Raw genomic sequence first — 17,225 nt, 5'->3', positions numbered from 1 at the left:
TGATATGTTGAATGTGTTAGCAGCAAACAGTGACTATTTATAGTTTCAGTATCGCAATAGTATTTATTTTGAGTCATGTTTCTGGCTAACTGTTGAATTTAAGACTTAAAGACGCATCTAGTTTTTGTGACTGATAAGATAGTCGCCCCCTTTGTCTATCAGCCTTTAGTGATAGGTAGGGCTGCCTTCTGCTGGTGGAAATGAGTTTAACGAAAGTGAAGTTTTGTTTGCAGGAATACTAAAACAAAGGAGCTAAGAGAGCCTAAAAAGCTCTGTACAGCTGAATGGAACTGCAGAGTCAGGTTAAATTCTGTCTGGGATCATCACTGTGAGTGACATCTTTCATAAATGACTACAGAAAAAAAATTAAATTTTAGCACTTTGATAAATCCACTTTTATTTGATTTTTCTTTCTCCTGTCAACTCTCTGTGAATTGCATCAATAGTTAAAACACACACACAAACGTAACTGCCAAAATACGAGCAGTAATGGTCTGTTTCTGTCTTTGTCTGTCTGTCAGGTAACAGTTATAGGCTTTACACTTGGCATCCCAGATGTCATCATGGGCATCACCTTCTTGGCAGCCGGCACCAGCGTACCTGACTGCATGGCCAGCCTTATAGTCGCAAGACAAGGTAATTCCACACGCACACACAAAATGACAAAGCTATCATTTAACAGAAACACACTGTATGAGGCAAAGTAAAGCTTGTTATTTTTCAGTGAGTATTTTATCCTAGAGTCCTAGAAGATGATTCATTTTGAGTTATATTTTTTGATTTTTCAATATTAAAAGTACACTAATCATAAGTTTATTAAGCTTTTGAACTGGGGAATCGACTGGAGGCAAGACTAGCTGTGGAGGGATACGAAAATGTGACAAGACTAAACATGTCCCGTCACGTTTAGTTTTATAATTTTCCAGCAAAGAAAATTCTTTGGATTCGACCTGCTTCACACGTTATTCCACACATGTGAAAACATGTGTGGAATAAAACTTGTTTGTGTTTGTCTAACTTTGTAATGAATGTTGAGCAGTTTATTGTAAAACTTCATCGGTTGGATGCATGTAGGCTGTGACTAGGTCTCATTTTTGTAGTAACACACACATAGCTACTGTCAAATGGAAGCCAAAGAGAATCAAAGTGAAGCCACTATCAAAAAGCTGGAGAGGAGAGGAGATGACAGAGATAGAAAAGGGTAGGGAGAAGGGGGGCGAATTTGGGCCTGTCATCTTTTTCCGCTGTCCCTTTTCTGTGTCTGCTGTGAGCCTTTAAAAGAAAGGGAGCTGGAGAGGGAAGACAGCCCAACGGGTTCCCTTCCTCCATCCTTTCATCGGTGTTTATTCTTGCTCCAGCCCTCAAATATTTAAACATCACTGTCTGTCTGTGTGTGGCAGCTCACTGTGAGACGTGTACTTGCCACCGCAGTTTAGTCATCCATCCTTCGCTTTGTAGCTGCTGTCGCTTCGTTGTTTCTTTTGGGGTGTCAGTTGAGCAGATCTCATTGGGGTTGACCAACCTTCACCAAAACCTGTTGCCTCTTCCCTCCTCGCCTCCGTGTACCTTCCTGTCTCCTGGTTGCCCACTCAATTCCCCTTTCATATTGCCTCCCTGTACATTTCTCTTCCTGTTCCCTTGTTAATGTTGCTTTACAACTCCATCTCTGTCCTTGTGTTCAGGAATGGGCGACATGGCAGTGTCCAACTCCATTGGCAGTAATGTGTTTGACATCTTGGTGGGTCTTGGTCTCCCTTGGGCCCTGAAGACCCTCGCTATCAACTATGGCTCTGATGTAAGTAGTACACTCCTCAGTGTACTGAGCATTTTTCTTTTCAGCTTTAGCTTTAAAATGCACTCCATTTCCATAAATCCAAAAAAAATACTGAGACAAACATACTTTAATAGAGAACAAGTATATAAGAAGTGGATGTTAGATATTTCAGTAATGATTCAGCCGGTGGATGGCCTCTTCTTTGAAACCAGGAGTTTCATTTATCAAAGCATGTCAACAACATGTGCTAAATATGTGTGTAGGGAACTGTCTTTACAAACAGGAAGAATTGGTATTTATAAAAAATGTACACACAACTTCACGCAATGAACAATGATAAATCTCACCTGTTCTATATCCATCTGCTTGTGCACATGCAGGCTCAATTACATATAGTATGCTGGCTTCCCTCTTTGTGGTTAAAGCAGTTTATCTAGCTAGTTAAACAATCACATATGCCCAGAAAGACTCTTAGACCAAGAAGGTTGCATCAAAGTATTTATGTTATGTTAATAAATACAAGTAACAATGTGTTCAATACATATGGCATCAGACCCTCTCGTACATCCCTGCCCTCCTTCTCTATACCCTGTGACTGTGCCACAACAGACCCTGCTCCTGCTGCAGGTGAATCCCACTCATTGTGGTAGTCCTCTCCATGAATCCTTCAGTCTTGGTTACGCAGAGCAGAGCAGTCAGCACTATAGATTTCACCATCACAGTCATTTCTTTTCATGAGGCAGCAACGGCTTCTCTTCAGTCCACCAAAAGCTTTTTCAGCAACTACTCGTGCTCTGCAGACTTTCTCGCTGTAGAGCTTCTGTTCTGCTGTCAGCCTTCCAATGCCAGGGAATGGTTTTAAGAGCCAGTTCTTCAAGGGATAGGCAGAGTCTCCCAGGATGTAGTAACTCCACCAGTGTTCCTGGTGTAAGCACAATGGGCCAACTCCCACAATGTTGACAGTCTCAATACCTGTGAATCATGCAAGCTCCCAGGCAGTACTGCAGACACATTTCAAAAAAGTCCTTTTCCATCTACAACACCTTGAAGGATGATGGAGTGCCAGCCTTTACAGCTGAAACAGTTGCAGTGGTACTCCTTTGGTGCCAATGTAGGTATGTGTGATCCATCAAGACTCTATTTACACCTGTAATTAAGCTGCGTCTCTTATCCAGGTTGTATTTAGATATGATTTTAACCTGATTACATTTACACCTGGTATTAATATGTGTCTTCAGTTTCCACATTGTGAAGCTCATTACTGATGACCACAATTGTGATACAATTGCTCTGTCCAGCTCACTTCACATCCTGCTCTCTTTTCCAGTCGTGGGTCCACAAAACAACAAACAATTAAAAAAGAGAGAAGAAGAACAAGACCATAATCACCACCACTTGCTTAGCCATTGCTTCATAAATGGTTTGGTTGCAATATGAATTGCCAAGTTTCGGTTGTATACATTTGTTGGACCAAATTGAAGTCTGACACTTGGTCTTGTCTGCACTCTATCCACGAATTTCTTGAATAACGTCCGTAGTTTAGGACTGAGGAGAAGAGTTGTGCAATTACATATTTATGCCCATGTAGTTGTTGTATGTGGATTGAGAATGCAATTGCATTTATACTTCAACCTGTGGAGGTGGTTTGGCCGATCAGATCACAATCTGTCCTTAATGTGTCTTGGGTGCATTTATTTGCACCTGTGGTCAAGCACTATCTCATTGCAATCTGATCACCCAAAATGCAGCTTAATGGCGGGTGTAAATGGCGTAAATAGCACCAATACACGGTACGCAGCGAGTTGATAAAACTTCTCCTGGTTTAGGAAACGAATTTGTTCCAATATCAACAATATCTCTGCAGCAACAGTGAACTCTTGCACACACCGGCACACAACTGTTATGCTTACTCCGATAAGATGGCCAAGACTTCTGTAGTCAGAGCTGGTCTCAAGCTCCCACAGTGCAATGGGCAATCCCTTCTTTAGAGGTACACACCCCCGCGAAAGTTTGTGTCCTGTCTCTCCATCACTGGACACAGCTTGTTGCACAGGTAGATAAATGTTTCTTTGGAAATTGGAAAGTGTTAGTAAAGCCTGGAACAATCACATCCCACCACTCAGTAGCTCAGTTGAACACCACCACAGACGGTCTGCGGCGGTGACTTAGCAAAGAGTGGAAGATCTGAAATACACATACACAGCATACAGATTTTAAAATGCAATAGGCTTAAGTAAAGTCCATAAATAATTTGTAAGACTGGACTATTTGTATGAAGTGACTGTGACCCTAAACACATACGCTACCTGTAACTGTTTTTTTCATCACTCTTTTGCCTTGCTGTCTTACGCCTCATCTGAAACAAAATTTGTCTCCTTGCTGTGGCACACAGTGACATACTGAGAATCAAAAACAGTAGTCTCTCAAAATCCTCCATCGTTCGTGTGTGTGTGTCGCGTTGGCTGACGTGACAGCAGTTGTGTTGCTATAGTAGTGGGGGTACTATCTGCAGTGGAAAACCAAATATCTGATACCAAAAGCAAGTAGACTCAAGTTGAGTCGAGTTGAACCGGTAACATACGGTGGTAAAAAGGCAACAGATCGTAGCGCCCTAGGGGCAAGCATGGGGAAAGTTTCCCAGTATGCACTGGGTCACTGAAAAATAGTCATTCATTCATTGGTTGCCATACGAGTGGTTACTATGAGCGAATGTAGTGACACCAAAAGAAGTTGCGCCTGTTGTGAGCACATTAAATGACAGTGTAATGTCCAGCTATGCTATATAAATATGGGGACTGTTGATTGACAGATAATTCACTTTATGGTGAATGATGGTCATATAAAACATTTGTAGAACACAAAATAGACACTGGGCACAGTACCACTTCTAAGCAATTCAGAGTTTATGCATTAGTTTTAATTTGCTTTTTAATGTTTTAAGCTTACCAGAAAATAAATAATAAGTAACTGTCAATTAAAACTACTGGTACCGAAATATAACAGTTCATTACAAATGCAGATTGATCACAATTGCATGGTATTAACATAATATATTAAGACATACCAGCTCACTGGTGCAGTACTAGGGAAACAAGACGAAATGGAGGCATTAATAGCTTTATTTACTCTGAAAGAAATGATTACTTTGTTTTCCAAATAAAAAAAGGGAAATGCAGGAACGATGGTTTATAACATATCCATTATTACATGCTTAAAAGTAGAGCTTGGGTTCGTGTGTCTGTAATCTAGGAATCGATTTCTACACGATTACAAAACTGTGCACAAGCATGGTCGATAAATGAGGCTGTTGGTTTCCCAACAACTTCTTCCCTTGGCTGCCTCCCTCAGCTCTTTCTCCCTTTGTGTCTGTCACCACTTTGAAGTAATGTGCAACACTCAGTATGAACATTAGATTATTTACAAAACCACTAACTTGCTTCCAAGTAAATATCAAATAACATATCTACACTGGAATGATCATAAAGTAGCAAATAACTGACTTCAGTTTATTACACCTAAGTCTACCAAATTACTATCTGGCTATGTGTATTTGGTGTAATAAGTGCAGCAGCAACAATTGTTGTATTAATAATTACAATTACGAGAATATTGGCTTCAATCCATTCATTTACAGATATTTGTGGTGTGTTGATATATTTTTTAAACACACCATTATCAAGTCAAGTCTAGTTAAATTGTATTTGTATAGCACCATTACATACAGAAGGAAGGTGCTTCACATGATAATGCAGCAATAAAACAGAGTTTAAAAAAGGACAGAATATGCACATACACACATCCATACAGTGCATTCATACAAACGCACCGTCTCACACACAAACATATACAGTCTATCTGTATGTATTTCCATGAACATATGTGCAAGGACACATATCTACATATTTAAAAATGGATATTCAAATACATACATATAGATATAAAAACACCAATACTAAGGCCCGAAATAGATTCGATTAAGAGCATGCTCGATTGATTAAAAAGGTCTTTAGTTTGCTTTTAAAAGATGACAGTGTCAGAGCAAGCCTAACATCCATAGGGAAACTGTTCCAATTTTTTAGGTGCATAGATGCTAAATGCTGTCTCACCAGACTTTGAAAATGCTCTGGGTACATGCAGGAAAGAGGCATGTTGTGACCTGCGGCCAATACTACGTGTGTAGACTGAGAGCATGTCTGATATATACTGTGAAGCCAGACAATTAAGAGCTGTATATACCAGGAGGAGAATCTTCAATTATATTAGGAAAGCAATGGATAGCCAGTGGAGGTTATGGAGAACCGGAGTGCTGTCCTGAACTCCTGCAGCTGCATTCTGAATGAGCTGCAATCTATGATTATTTTTTTTCGGAAGCCCATAAACAGATAATTACAATAGTCCAGCCTGTATATGACAAATGCATGCACAGGTTTCTCTGAATCAGAGTGGCAAATAAAGCTTCTGATTTTGGAGATATTTATTATTTGGTATAATGCAACCTTACTGATGCTGATATGATTTTGAAAACTAAGATCACCATCCATAATAACTCCAAGGTTTTTCATTTGCACACTAGGTTTTAATGATCTGGACTCCAAGTGCTCACAGCTACCACTTTGCACTACAAATTTATGAACATCTCAAACCTTTCCTATTAATCTCACTAACCGCAGCCAAGAAGACAGTATTATAAAACTAGAAAACAAAATCATGTATAAAATACTGTTCAAGCCTAGAGCGACAGCATTCAGATTTTGAAAAAACCTGGTCCTCCATCCTACAGGCATCTGACTGCACTTCTATTTCATTACCTTCTGCTCTACTAAGTATAAAGGCTTTTAAAAAAAGGAGCCATTATTCCGTAGGTCAGGGTTATCAAATATCCGTGTATGAATTTTACATAAGGTCGGAGGTCCGGCAATGCAGCAAGATAAATAAAAGTCTTCAATGTTACATCAAATTGTCCATAACATATCAGAACTCTCGTCCTGCTAAGGAATTTACGATTCAGATGATTGGACCAGAGTGAACACACACAGACACTGACAACAGCTGTGCATACACACATAGACACACAAACACACAAATACACACACATGGCTCCTTGTAATCTCACAATCAGAGTGTCACATGCACTGATATAAGTATTTAGAAACATACAGTCATGTCACAACACTCAAACATAAGAAAATATATTCCTGCATATATTACAGGTAATATGATAAATATGGTCCAGTTTGGAATGATGTGCAGTTTGGTCTGGATGCAGACCTTGGCCCAGAATTTGCAAGGCCCAGCTGTACATAAACCAACTTTTTTTCTTTGCCTTAACTGCAGCCTCTTGTAGTTGATTGGTCATACACCATTGTGTTTGCAAGTTTGAGCTCTTTAGCTTTAAAACTTTTACATCTATAGCTGCATAAATTGATTTTTTGGCCACTTGGGGAATAGCAGAACAACATCTTATAAAGGTGTTATGTTAGCAAACAGTCTGTAAACATAACTATAAAGAGTACGTTCTAGACCTGCTCTATATGAAAAATGCCCTGAGATAACTTCTGTTAGGATTTTGCGCTATATATATAAAATTGACTTGACTTGCCTATTTAGGTATCCAGCAGGTACAGAGCAACATTATCATTCATTTGGAGTCAGGTTTCAGGCTGCATGATGACAGTAAGTCCAATATTCACTCTCGTTCTCGCTTTGGTTTGGTCCTCATCAACTCCTGAAACATCTGGGTTTTTATTTTCTTAATGCTCCACTATGTTCTTCAGCCAGATGCTAACTTTGTCTGCTTATTGCTGCTAAGCAGGTACCGGACAGTTTCGAAAAGAGCCAAAAATTCGCTGTAGAGCTGAGAGGAAAGATATTCATTATAGCAGCTTTAAGTTTGTATCTCAAAAGGAAAAATCCAAAACTTATTTTTGTTCTTGTTCAATATCTTTTTGTTATATTGGTGTAAAATTGCAAATAGTAATGTCTTATACATTATCTTCTTGTAGATCAAATTAAACAGCAAAGGACTGATCTTCTCTGTGGGGCTCCTGTTGGCGTCTGTGTTTCTGACAGTGAGTATATAACAGTATGTCTTATCACAAGTTCCATAAGCAGGACAGTTCCTGCCTCTGAGAGCTTTCTTGAGTTCTCTCTATGTCTTTGTCTCAATCTGTCTGTCTGTCCAGGTCCTCGGAGTTCACCTAAACAAGTGGACGTTGGACAGGCGTTTGGGTCTCATGTGTCTCCTTCTCTACTCCGTCTTCCTGTGTTTCTCCTGCCTCATCGAGTACAACATCTTCACCTTTGTCAACCTACCCACCTGCCGGGATGACTGACACACACACATACACACACACACACACACACACACACACACATACCCTAACCATAAACCTAACCTTAATCCAAGTCTTCACTCTAAAATTTCATGATGTACGTTATGGGGACTTGCTTTTGACAGTGTCACAGCCACAACAATGTGACTGTGTAAATGGATTTATTTCCCCACAACATGAGTAGTATACCCCCGCCACCACTCACCACACACACATGCACACACAAACACACATTGACGTAAACACGTGTGCACACACTCACTTAGAATGTGGTGTTTGCAAGTAATTCCAAATGGCTTGAAGTAGTATAGGGAAAGTGATGTCGAACGATAGAATGAGAACCAGAAAGTAGCATTTTAAAGCTGGCAGATACCATTTAACATAGGTCTGATTCACACATTTCCTGTGAGAAGAGGTCCCACTTTGTTCTTTTTTTAATGCTTGTCTTTCTGCTCAGTGCTGTATGGGGCTGCTCTGGTGTTTGCTCATGACCAGATTATGGAATTGAATTCAGGAGCAGAGATGGACTCATTACAAGCCCTCAGAGAGGGCAGCACTGAGGACAACAACACAAAAAAAACTTTCTCTGACTACTGTTTGCTTCTGACACGAGGACATTTATTTTGAAACGTCCCGTATTTAGGTGTGAAAGTCGAAATTTTTACTGGCTGCTAACCTTTCCTGAGAGGAAAGATTTGTCTTTTAGATCAAATAGCTGAGAGGAATAATGACAAAAGCAATTATATAAATGGGTGGGAGGGTGTAGTTTAGTACTGTGGTGCAGATAATGAAGATTTGTTGAGTTATTTGCTTAAACAAAGTTAGAGCCACAAGTTGAAGTCTTCAGGCAGAGAACAGAACCTGTTATCACGGCACATTTTTCAAACACCATTATCTTAGGACTATTTAAGTTGCTATTATTTGTTCATAATTAAGTCTATTGAGTACGTTTTTACCAATTTTGTTGGCTGTTTGGAACATTTTTGGACGTTTAGCTACGAGTCTTTGGGGAAAAATACCCAAAACACACCCCCCTTTACACAAAACCAGGGCATTTTCCAGTCAACCTTTTTATAAATTAACTTCTATAACATCACAGCTGTAGCTTATATGTTTTGTATTGGAAATGGATTAGCTTTATGTAGAGTTTTTTCTTCTGTAAATAGTGCACCTCTGTATATACCCCCAGATGTTCTGTTTATTATTTATTCACATCATACGCACATTTCTCCTCTGGAGGTCGCAAAAACACGTGGCCAGGTTTTATTTATGGACCCAGGGTTGCTGAAATCAACACCTAAGATCTGTTCAGATGACCACTCTTGTACAAACAAGCACAATTTGCTCTGAAGGTATTTGTCTTTTGATTTCAATAATGACTTGATTTAGATGTATAGTTATGTTCTGTGTGTGGATGTTAAATACAGAATTCAAACTTGCACTGAAGAGCTTAAACAACTTCACAGGGAGACTGTAACTGTTCCTTCTCCTAATGCATGCTGATTATAAGGATAGCATCCTTTTAAAATGAAGCAGGTTTGTATGAAATAATCATGTCAAGGTTTCAAGAAGCAAATGTTATATTGTTATGGGAGGATGTCATAGGCTTTACTGCCACATAGGGACTGCTATGACCAAATAGACTCAAAACAGTGGTGGCATCATTCGAAACAGCAGCCAAGCAAGTTGGATGAGGTACAGTATGTCCTCCCTCACTCCTCAGTGGCCGCAAAGAGGAAATGAGGTTTTTAAGTTGGTGTATTGTAGGAGTAGAGAAAAGATGCAATATAAAGCATTCAGACTTTTATCCCAGCCTGAATATTTTAAGATTGGGGTTTCAACTTTATTTTTTACCCAGGATTTCTTTGTATTTTGTAATGCCTAATGTTTAGATTTGTTCAGATTAGATAGGTTTGTGGAACATAAATATTCCTTCTAGTTATTAAAGCATGTAAAATGTGGTTTGTGAAACCCTACAGGAAATTTTTTCAAGATACACCAATGAAGTCACTCTCTTCCGCAAAGACTTCCACCCATGTAAAGTGAACACTCATCTGTCTGAGCCTGTTGATTTTCAAAATATCCATCAATGTCAGCTTTTCATCCTCACATTTGAAATGTCAAGTGCCCTACTTGTAATTTTTCTCATTGAGGGAAGACAAAACAAAATGAAGTCTGATTTGTTTCAGGTACATTTTTAATTTATTGATCAGTTATATGAAATATCATTTCTTAGAAATATTGTCTTTTGAATGTACAAATAATTAATGTTGTTGTTGTTTATATACCATACATATGTATTTATTTTAGAGACACAGGCAGAGTGCTCTGTGATATGACCGGAAAACAGGGTTTAAATGTGTTTGAATCTTATGTAACGCAATAACTATGAGCTTACAAATATGTAAATATGCTGCTTTAATGATCAAAGACAAATTTATAATAGAGTTTTAAAAAAAATATTCAAACTTTAAATGATGTCTCTCAGTATGTGACACTGTAACAGCTTGTCAGTCTTTATGAAATGATTAATCACTGACTACACAAACAATCAAAACAGGACTGTTATTTACATACGGAGCCCTGCATCTCCAAATATCATCATGGCCAGTTTTGCCACACACAATAATCAAGTATTTTTCTTTATGATGAACATGTCATTAGAGGCTGGAAATGTTACAGTATTTCAGTAACAGCTTTTTACAGTTTCTGATTCTTGGTATCACTATTTTGTATATGTCCCATAATTTCCTAATAAATTCTTAGAACATTTCCCTAAGAGAATTATCTAACATGGTAGTAATTATAGAGAAAAGAGAAATAATGTTATGGCATAGTTTATCAAGTGCCTATTCATTTATTTGAATTTTTCAGGAAGTAACCTGGAAATAACTTGGTAGAGTTGAGTTTAGAAGCAGTTGATGATCTTCAGAGGAATTTCTGTGGAGGCCAGTATCCAACAGAAAAAAACAAAACATTTCAAATGACAAAAATAAGCATATTCATTGTAAGTTAAAAATCAAATTACCAAGAGTATGTTAGTCAAAATGTTATTTGTGAGAGTCAAAATTATGAGTACTTTTTATGTCAAAATTAGAAGATATCAAGTCACAGTTTTGACTTAGTCAAAATAATGATAGGAAATACAATGAAATTTGACAAGATATTTTTACTTGTCAAAAGTATAAACTGTATGAAGTCAAAGTCATGAGAAGGAAAGTCAGAATTATGATGTGCAATCGAAAAATCTTTTATTTTTGTCATACCTAAAAATTGAATTAATTTTCTTCTTTTCCGGGCAGTAATGGGCCTCCATATGTTCTTTGAAAGACCTTCTAATATCTTAATGAATGAAAACCTGACAGGGATCCATTAAAGTCAAGTAAACATTGATTAACTATTGTGAATTTTAATCTGCATATTTTTAATGGTATGCTCATTGCAGGTAACCTGCTCTGCACTGGATAAAATACTCTCTAGGTTAATGATTGATGACAAGTGTACCAACTGAACATTGTCTCTGTTTTACTTATAATTTCTACCAAATGACAGTTTTCAAGGATCAACATTATTCAAAATGTAGTTTTAAAACATCGACAGTTAGTGATTTTAATAAAATAAGGAAGCAGATCTTTAAGTATGTGTATTGTAGCATCTCTGGCTAAAGCCAGTATCTATCACTAGCCACAAGCTATCTACCGCTCATTTTTGGTAGGGTGACTAAGATACAGATATTTACTCTATGTCATACAGTATGCTGGCTCTTGAAGAAAAATCATTGACTACATCAATCATCCATTAATGTTTTGAAGTATTATTAGTATCTTTATAAACCGGGACATTTTTTGTTTATCCTATATATATTGGAAAATATCTGTATCATGCACTTTACCATTAAAACAACTGATGTTACAGATTATTTGGTTCAGTACATTCTGCGCTGCTATTCACTGCACGTACCGAAAACCTGAACATAGGGTGCCATGTCTTTGAAACTAGCCAAACTACCACAAAGACACACACATTTTGAAACAACGCGTCTTGTAGAGATTTCTAAATTATTTGTGATATTCACATGGGTGATATATTGCTGATGTACATATGTATTTAAATAGGTGTAAATGTATTTATATATTTTTTGTCTCAATCTGTATATCTGTTGAATATATTTTCATAGATCCCTAGGTCTCCCTTGTACTCCCCTTTGGTTTTAATGTGTCTGAGACCTCTGAAGCTGTTGGTCTTTGTTTACTCGCATGGAGATATTTCAGTATAATAAATTATTTATGGTAAATCTCTATGTATTTTGGGATGAGAGTCCAGCAGGTTTTTTTTGGCATTGGATTTAGTTTGAACTGGATATCCTAGATGAATGTGTGCTATTGCTAGAGTAGGATGCAAGAGATGGAAAGTGAGTGTTTGCAGACGATGCATTTATCTACATATCCAAGCTTTACCTCTTCCTATACCAGAAACTTTTCAGCAGAATGATTTACTTTGTGTTTATGTTTCAATTGTAATTTTAGAGATCATTTTGCTACCTGAGCATTAATAAAGTTGTCCTTGCTTAAGGTAACAATACCCTTTTACTGTAGTAAGTTTTTTTGTACCTACAACACACGCTTGCAGCACAAAAATCCAAATTTTACATAAACTAGCTCTCAATATTTACAGTAGCTTTCTGCTTTTTTTTTTTTTAAATTTTATACAAAACTCAAAAAAAAAGAAAAATTACCATATTATTTAAACAGTATTTTTGCTGCTTTCTTAAATTAAATACAAATTTGTGTAAAATGACAATAATTATCTGTCATTGAATATGTAGCTTGTATAAAATTTTATGTCCATATGAAGACTTCAACGTTTTTCTTTGTAATTTTAAGATAAATCTTAGTTTTATATTTGTGTGTACTTTTGCATTCAAACTCTGTAATTTTGGACACAAATTTAGCAAACATTTTTCATGACCATTAAATGCACGCATTGTATTTTTTTTAAGAGTACGGATATACTGCTCTCCATAACAACCACAGTATGTCCCACCTAAATAGGAATGGACCGACCAACCGTCGCCCCTCCTCGCTGGCCTTAAAAATTTGTGTATGTGTGCCTGTTAGTCCACAGGTCTTAATAAAACTTTACCTTACATTTATAAAAAAAAAATTCATACACTTCAATGAAAAGGCCATTTGACTAATTAATTGAATATAATAGTCTGCAAATAAAACTAAATAAATGTTTCTTTTCTTCCTTTTAATACAATCCGTCTTTTCTTATAGTTGCAATGTAACCACGCAGAAACAATCACATATTGGCTGTCTCACCGTGTTGCTTTGAACAAGATTGGTTAATCTGACTGTCGTCCAGGAAACTGGCCAATGACAAGCACCTCTCACCAGTCAAATTTGATATATCCACATCCGCAATGCTACACGGTCGGACTGCTATTCATGGCTGTTAGAGTATTGCCTGGATTATTTTACATCTGCCTGCAGCATTCTGATTTTGATCGAATATGAGTTGTGGGATTTCAACAGAGAACAAAAAACACGGATGGACACGGAGGAAGGGTCAGATGGAATTAGTTTGGTCACCTGAAGGTGCATTTATATCCTGCAAAAACATTTGCGATACAAAACTAACGTAGCGTTATATTTTGTGTTCATGTCCGTAATTTATGTAGAACAATCTAAAAATATAAGATTTTAGACTAATAAATATGCAAACAAATAGAGATTAATAACTAATTTTAAATGTTTAAAAAGTATTACATTAGAATCAGTTATTAGAGTGTTTAATACAGTTCATAGTGGATTAAATAATGTTATAGGTGTATAAACATAGCTTTTTCGTTGTGTTATTAAAGTTCATTGAAAGCACATTGCAACCTCCTGCAGGTAAATACATCTGTGTGTATTTTTGAACTAATTCATAAAGATATAGTATGTTAAAGTGAGATGCTAGTCACAATTAGCGCATTAGCACGCTAGCGATGTTAGTACATGTTTCAGTGCAGTATCAGCTAATGTTATTGTGTGTTGCTAGTATGTGTTAATGTTGTCAGGTAGTTTAAAGTTCAAACGAACTCGGAATGAGAAGCAAAGGAGCTTTGGAATGAATGTCTTGTCCACTCGATAGACAGAGAGGACCAGGAAAAGAAATCTCCCTCTCAACTATCACTTCAACTGGCCAGTTGCCGACACCTAGCCTGTAATTCCAATTGTTCCCGTCGTAATCCATCTCCCAGTTCCTCATTCGTTGCCCATGTTTCAGATGACAACTCAATGATTTTTGAGTAATAAATAACCAATGCATGGGCTAATGCCATGAGCAAGCACTTGGTGACAGAGACAAGGAAAAACTCCCTTTTAACAGGTACGAACCTTGAACAGAAACCGGCTCATGGTGGGCGGCCGCTTTCCCTGACTGGCTGGATTGAGAAAAAAAAAAGGGGGGGGGGGCATAGCACAGTACAGGTATAACATAAAGATGCATAACAATAATGAGACTAATAATAAAACTAATAATAATAGGATGAATAATAATACTAATAAGTTTAAATATAATAATAGTACTGATAATCATCGTAATTGAAGCAGGCGGTGTTGAGTAGGATCATTGGGGTAGTAGGTGGTTTACAGTCACAGATCCAGACTCTAAATTTTTCCTTTAACTCCAGAAATATATGATACGGCTTGTGCTTGCCTTGGAGAGATGTTATATTTGGCCGAACCGCTGCCTGGTTCTTTCTGAGTAATTATTACATTCGCTATTCCAACACTACTAACTGATAATGATAAGAAACTTATGTTTTTTTAGTTCAAGCATTTGGAACAGTATATTAGACAAGATATTAGTCATTTTTAACCACTATTTCTAAACCATACATTGTGATTAATATACAGCTCTGGAAGAAATTAAGAGACCACTGCAAAATTATCTGTTTCTATGATTTTACTATTTATAGGTAAGTGTTTGAGTAAGATGAACATTTTTGTTTTATTCTATAAACTACTGACAATTGTCCCAAATTTCCAAATAAAAATATTGTCCTTTAGAGCATTTATTTGCAGAAAATGACAAATGGTCAAAATAACAAAAAAGATGCAGTGTTTTCAGACCTCAAATAATGCAAAGAAAACAAACTCATATTCATTATTAAACAACACAATACTAATGTTTTAACTAAGGAAGAGTTCAGAAATCAATATTCGGTGGAATAACCCTGATTTTCAATCACAGCTTTCATGTGTCTTGGCATGCTCTCCACCAGTCTTTCACATTGCTGTTGGGTTACTTTGTGCCACTCCTGGCGCAAAAATTCAAGCAGCTCAGCTTTGTTTTATGGCTTGTGACCATACATCTTCCTCTTGATCACATTCCAGAGAATTGTCAATTGGCTTCAGGTCTGGAGAATAATGTGGCCATGACAGGGTCTTGATGATGTGGTCCTTCATCCACACCTTGATTGACCTAGCTGTGTGGCATGGAGCATTGTCCTGCTGGAAAAACGAATCTTCAGAGTTGGGGAACATTGTCAGAGCAGAAGGAAGCAAGTTTTCTTCCAGAATAACCTTGTACATGGCTTGATTCATGCGTCCTTTGCAAAGACACATCTACCTGATTCCAGCCTTGCTGAAGCACCCCCAGATCATCACTGATCCTCCACCAAATTTCAAAGTGGGTGTGAGATACCGTGGCCATTCCAGGTCTCCGTCTAACCATTAGACGACCAGGTGTTGGGCAAAGCTTCTCATCAGAGAAGATGACCTTACTCCAGTCCTCTATGGTCCAATCTTCATGGTCTTTTGCACACCTCAGCCTGGCTCTTCTTTGCTTCTCATTGATGAAGGGCTTTTTTTCTAGCTTTACACGACTTGAGCCCTGCCCCTAGGAGCCTGTTTCGAACCGTTCTTGCCGTGCACTTCACCCCAGATGCCATTTGCCATTCTTTTTGTAGGTCACTTGATGTCATCCTATGGTTGCTGAGTGACATTCGAATGAGTGGACAGTCATCCCGGTCAGTGGAGATTCGTTTTCGCCTTCTGCCGGTGTGTTGCTTTGTTGTCCCCAATGTCCACTGCTTGACCTTGTTCTTATGAACCGCCATCTTAGAAATTGTAAGAATGGAAGCAACCTTACGCTCACTGTATCCCTCTGCCATTAAAGCCAGAATTGAACCCTTCTTTTCCTATTGCAAGAGGATAGTGATGACCACAGCAGTTGTTTTTATACTTTTCCTTGTTAAATAAGATTTGGTTAAGGTGATCACCTAATCAGTACCTCATTAAGTAGAATGAGGTGTGCTTGTGTTGGAATTCAACAGACCCTGGAATCGAATGGCTGTCATACATGTAGAGATACTGATTTCAGAAAAATTTGCAGTGGTCTCTTACTTTTTTCCAGAGCTGTATGTAGTAGTAAGTATTTTTTTTTTTTAAGTAATTTAATGATCTCATTATGGTTCCCTTGTAAGACATTTTCCTAACTGGTGATAAAAAACTGAGTAACTCTCACTTTTGACTTCCTTCCTCTGAGTTGGCACACTGAAGGGGGGGGGGGGGGGTAGCCCCTCTTCAAAGACTTGTCATCATCATCATCATTATCATCAATCCTTCATTTAATTCTTGGGAGGACCTCTCAAAACCCTCAGACATGTCATAACAGGGTCAACGCAGCTGCAGTTAATAAAATTATTAGACGGTTTTTTTGATTTTTGTGTAGCAATTGGCTTTTAAAAAAAAAGTTGCTATGATACATCTGTGGTAAGTGCCCATTGTTGTGAATCCAATGTGTTCACATTGCCAGAATGTCTCATAAGGGCAAATGTCGGTACGAACAATTTAAATAAAGTTAGTTTAAGCTTGTTTAAAGGAATAGTTTAAAAAAAAAAATGGAAATCCTACTTTTTAAGGACTTTTCAGTTAAGGTTAGTGTGTCTTTTTTTCCCCCAGATACACCAAGGATCCAACAGATTACTGGCAATTTGTAGGAGGGTTTTGAAGTGAAGACTTTGACCCGCTGGAGATATTTCAGTCAGGCATTGGTGCCAGCCAAAGGTCTATGGCCTACATGCTACATTCTCAATAAAAGTAGTGCTGACAATGTGTTAAAGCAAT

The 17,225-nt window shown here is 37.7% G+C and overlaps 1 protein-coding gene across 1 annotated transcript in view; it reads left to right on the top strand.

Moving 5' to 3' along the window:
• The window catches only part of LOC120796111 (sodium/potassium/calcium exchanger 3-like), a 122,702-nt gene extending 111,188 nt beyond the window's left edge, over positions 1-11,514 (top strand). The window contains exons 14-17 of the mRNA XM_040138501.1: positions 522-636; positions 1,683-1,795; positions 7,777-7,842; positions 7,957-11,514. Coding sequence (XP_039994435.1) covers positions 522-636; positions 1,683-1,795; positions 7,777-7,842; positions 7,957-8,106 — 444 coding nt within the window. The 3' untranslated portion in view covers positions 8,107-11,514. The remainder of the gene's footprint in view (positions 1-521; positions 637-1,682; positions 1,796-7,776; positions 7,843-7,956) is intronic.
• Positions 11,515-17,225: the final 5,711 nt, after the last annotated feature.

This window comes from Xiphias gladius, chromosome 11 (assembly GCF_016859285.1).
Source record: "Xiphias gladius isolate SHS-SW01 ecotype Sanya breed wild chromosome 11, ASM1685928v1, whole genome shotgun sequence".
In the NCBI taxonomy this organism is placed as follows: Eukaryota; Metazoa; Chordata; class Actinopteri; order Istiophoriformes; family Xiphiidae; genus Xiphias; species Xiphias gladius.
Note: the sequence above shows the minus strand (reverse complement) of the source record. Positions and strands in the feature narration are given on the sequence as shown.